Source organism: Aquarana catesbeiana, linkage group LG03 (genome assembly GCF_042186555.1).
Source record: "Aquarana catesbeiana isolate 2022-GZ linkage group LG03, ASM4218655v1, whole genome shotgun sequence".
Classification (NCBI taxonomy): Eukaryota; Metazoa; Chordata; class Amphibia; order Anura; family Ranidae; genus Aquarana; species Aquarana catesbeiana.
In genome coordinates, this window is record NC_133326.1 from 18,380,067 (window position 1) to 18,384,451 (window position 4,385).

Consider the following 4,385-nt stretch of genomic DNA (forward strand, 5'->3'; position numbering starts at 1 on the left):
ACACACACACACACACACACACACACACACACACACACAGGATGGGATCTCACACACACACACACACACACACACAGGATGGGATCTCACACACACACACACACACACACACACACACACACACAGGATGGGATCACACACACACACACACAGGATGGGATCTCACACACACACACACACAGGATGGGATCTCACACACACACACACACACACACACAGGATGGGATCACACACACACACAGGATGGGATCTCACACACACACACACAGGATGGGATCTCACACACACACACAGGATGGGATCTCACACACACACACACACACACAGGATGGGATCTCACACACACACACACACACACACACAGGATGGGATCTCACACACACACACACACACACACACAGGATGGGATCACACACACACACACACACACACACACACACACACACACACAGGATGGGATCACACACACACACAGGATGGGATCTCACACACACACAGGATGGGATCTCACACACACACAGGATGGGATCTCACACACACACACACACAGGATGGGATCTCACACACACACACACAGGATGGGATCTCACACACAGGATGGGATCTCACACACAGGATGGGATCTCACACACAGGATGGGATCTCACACACACACACAGGATGGGATCTCACACACACACACACACACACACACACACACACAGGATGGGATCTCACACACACACACAGGATGGGATCACACACACAGGATGGGATCTCACACACACACACACAGGATGGGATCTCACACACACACACACACACACACAGGATGGGATCTCACACACACACACACACACACACACACAGGATGGGATCTCACACACACACACACACACACATACATAGGATGGGATCTCACACACACACACACACATAGGATGGGATCTCACACACACACACACACATAGGATGGGATCTCACACACACACACACATAGGATGGGATCTCACACACACAGGATGGGATCTCACACACACAGGATGGGATCTCACACACACACACATAGGATGGGATCTCACACACACACACATAGGATGGGATCTCACACACACACATAGGATGGGATCTCACACACACACACATAGGATGGGATCTCACACACACACACACACATAGGATGGGATCTCACACACACACACAGGATGGGATCTCACACACACACACACACACACACACACACACACACACACATATAGGATGGGATCTCACACACACACACACACACACACACACACATAGGATGGGATCTCACACACACACACACATAGGATGGGATCTCACACACACACACATAGGATGGGATCTCACACACACACACATAGGATGGGATCTCACACACACACACATAGGATGGGATCTCACACACACACACACACACACACACACAGGATGGGATCTCACACACACACACACACACACACACACACACATAGGATGGGATCTCACACACACACACACACAGGATGGGATCTCACACACACACATAGGATGGGATCTCACACACACACACACACATAGGATGGGATCTCACACACACACACACACACACACATAGGATGGGATCTCACACACACACACATAGGATGGGATCTCACACACACACACATAGGATGGGATCTCACACACACACACACACACACACACACACACACACATAGGATGGGATCTCACACACACACATAGGATGGGATCTCACACACACACACACACACACATAGGATGGGATCTCACACACACACACACACACACACACATAGGATGGGATCTCACACACACACACACACACACACACATAGGATGGGATCTCACACACACACACACACACACACACACATAGGATGGGATCTCACACACACACACACACACACACACATAGGATGGGATCTCACACACACACACACACACACAGGATGGGATCTCACACACACACACACACACACAGGATGGGATCTCACACACACACACACACACACAGGATGGGATCTCACACACACACACACACACACACAGGATGGGATCTCACACACACACACACACACACACAGGATGGGATCTCACACACACACACACACACACAGGATGGGATCTCACACACACACACACACACACACACACAGGATGGGATCTCACACACACACACACACACACACGATGGGATCTCACACACACACACACACACAGGATGGGATCTCACACACACACACACACACACACACACATACACACACACACAGGATGGGATCTCACACACACAGGATGGGATCTCACACACACACACACACACACAGGATGGGATCTCACACACACACACACACACAGGATGGGATCTCACACACACACACACACACACAGGATGGGATCTCACACACACACACACACACACACACACACACACAGGATGGGATCTCACACACACACACACAGGATGGGATCTCACACACACACACACACACACACACACAGGATGGGATCTCACACACACACACACACACACACAGGATGGGATCTCACACACACACACACAGGATGGGATCTCACACACACACACACAGGATGGGATCTCACACACACACACACACACAGGATGGGATCTCACACACACACACACACACACACACACACACACACACACACACACAGGATGGGATCTCACACACAGGATGGGATCTCACACACACACACACACACAGGATGGGATCTCACACACACACACACACACACACACACACAGGATGGGATCTCACACACACACACACACAGGATGGGATCTCACACACACACACACACACACACACAGGATGGGATCTCACACACAGGATGGGATCTCACATTATGTGCCCCAGGTGAGAAGTTTCCTCTCCCCCCCCCCCCCCCCCCCCAGTAATACCTGGTTTTGTACATTTGTTGGTGTTTAAATAAAGTTTATTTCATAAAATAACCCCCCCCCCCCCCCGTCCAGTCAGCGTACAGTGAGAGGCCTGTGCGGCTCCCCTCCTCCTCCTCTCCCCTCCCCCTCCCCGGGTCCGGCCTGTACTGTCCAGCCGGCTGTCAGCTCCCTGTCAGGTGTCCGCCGGTCTCCTCACCTCGGTGCAGGCAGCTGCTGATGATTCTGGCGGTACAGGAACAGCCGGGGCCGGACATGGTCCCGCCGTAGTGGGCGGTCCGGAGGGTTTCGGGGTGTCCGGGCGGAGGGGAGACGATCACACAGCCGGGTTCCTGCCGGGAAAACACTCTCCGGGCCTCACACAGATCCGAAGGCGGAGAGGGCCGGAGGACCTTTCACCACGTCACGCTCACGTGACTCGGTTGAGGTGTGGGCGGGGCTAGGTGTCCTCAGCGTGCACGGAGGAGTGCTACGGGGGGCGGGGCTAGAGGTGTTCGATTGACACAGAGGGCGGGGCTTAAGAGTGACTCGGCCGTTGTGAGGGCGGAGCTACATGGGCGAGTGAGGGCTGGGAGTGACTCGGCCAAATGATGGGCGGGGCTAGACGTCCTCAATGGGCACGGGCCTAAGAGTGACTCGGTAGGGGGGTGGGCGGTGTTAAGTGTACTCGATATGCACATAAGAAGAGGGCGGGGCTAGGAGTCACTCGGTTGAGGTATGGGCGTGGCTAGAAGTCCTCGGTGTGCCCGGAGAAAAGTGAGGGCGGGTCTGGCAGCGACTCGTGGAGATGTGGGCGGGGCTAGGTGTCCTCAATGTGCAGAGAGAGCGGGGCTAGGAGTGACTCAACAGGTGTGGGCGGGGCTACATGTCAATGTGCATAGGGGGAGGTTGAGGGCGGGGATAGAAGTGACTCGGCAAAGGTGTGGGAGGGGCTACGTGTCTTCATTATTAGACACGTACAATTCGTTTAGTTCCAAATGAGTTTTTTACCGAATTTTGACAAATTCGTTAATTCCGAATTTTTCAATTTCGTGAAATTTGACATTTTCGGAAATTGGAAAATTAGAAAATTTGAATTTGAAAATTCGGAAATTTGTAAATGAGGAAATTCGAAAATCTGAATTTTCAGATCTCCGAATTTTCGAATTTCTGAAAAAAGCAAAAAAACGAATGAAACGAAAGACAAAACAAATTTTTTTGTCAGTGGACCTGTCTATTCATTATGCACAGAGAAGGGCGGGGCTAGGAGTGGATTAGCATAAGCGTGGGAGGGGCTACATGTCAATCTGCACAGAGGAGGTTGAGGGCGGGGCTAGGAGTCCTCAGTGTGCCTGGAGGAAACAGGGCGGGGCTTAGAGTGACTCGGTTGATGTGAGTAAAAGAAAAAGATTGTTGGGACTTTGTATGAGGCAACGACTGCTTGAGTTCATATGTCTCCTTCCCTGTTACTTAGGAAAAG

The 4,385-nt window shown here is 51.8% G+C and overlaps 1 protein-coding gene across 2 annotated transcripts in view; it reads right to left on the reverse strand.

The window, feature by feature from the left end:
- CLPX (caseinolytic mitochondrial matrix peptidase chaperone subunit X) overlaps window positions 1-3,358 on the reverse strand; it is an 85,070-nt gene extending 81,712 nt beyond the window's left edge. For both annotated transcript variants that reach the window (XM_073618346.1, XM_073618345.1), the window contains exon 1: window positions 3,126-3,358. In XM_073618346.1, the coding sequence (XP_073474447.1) occupies window positions 3,126-3,183 (58 nt within the window). In that variant the 5' untranslated portion in view covers window positions 3,184-3,358. The remainder of the gene's footprint in view (window positions 1-3,125) is intronic.
- Between the last annotated feature and the right edge of the window lie 1,027 nt (window positions 3,359-4,385).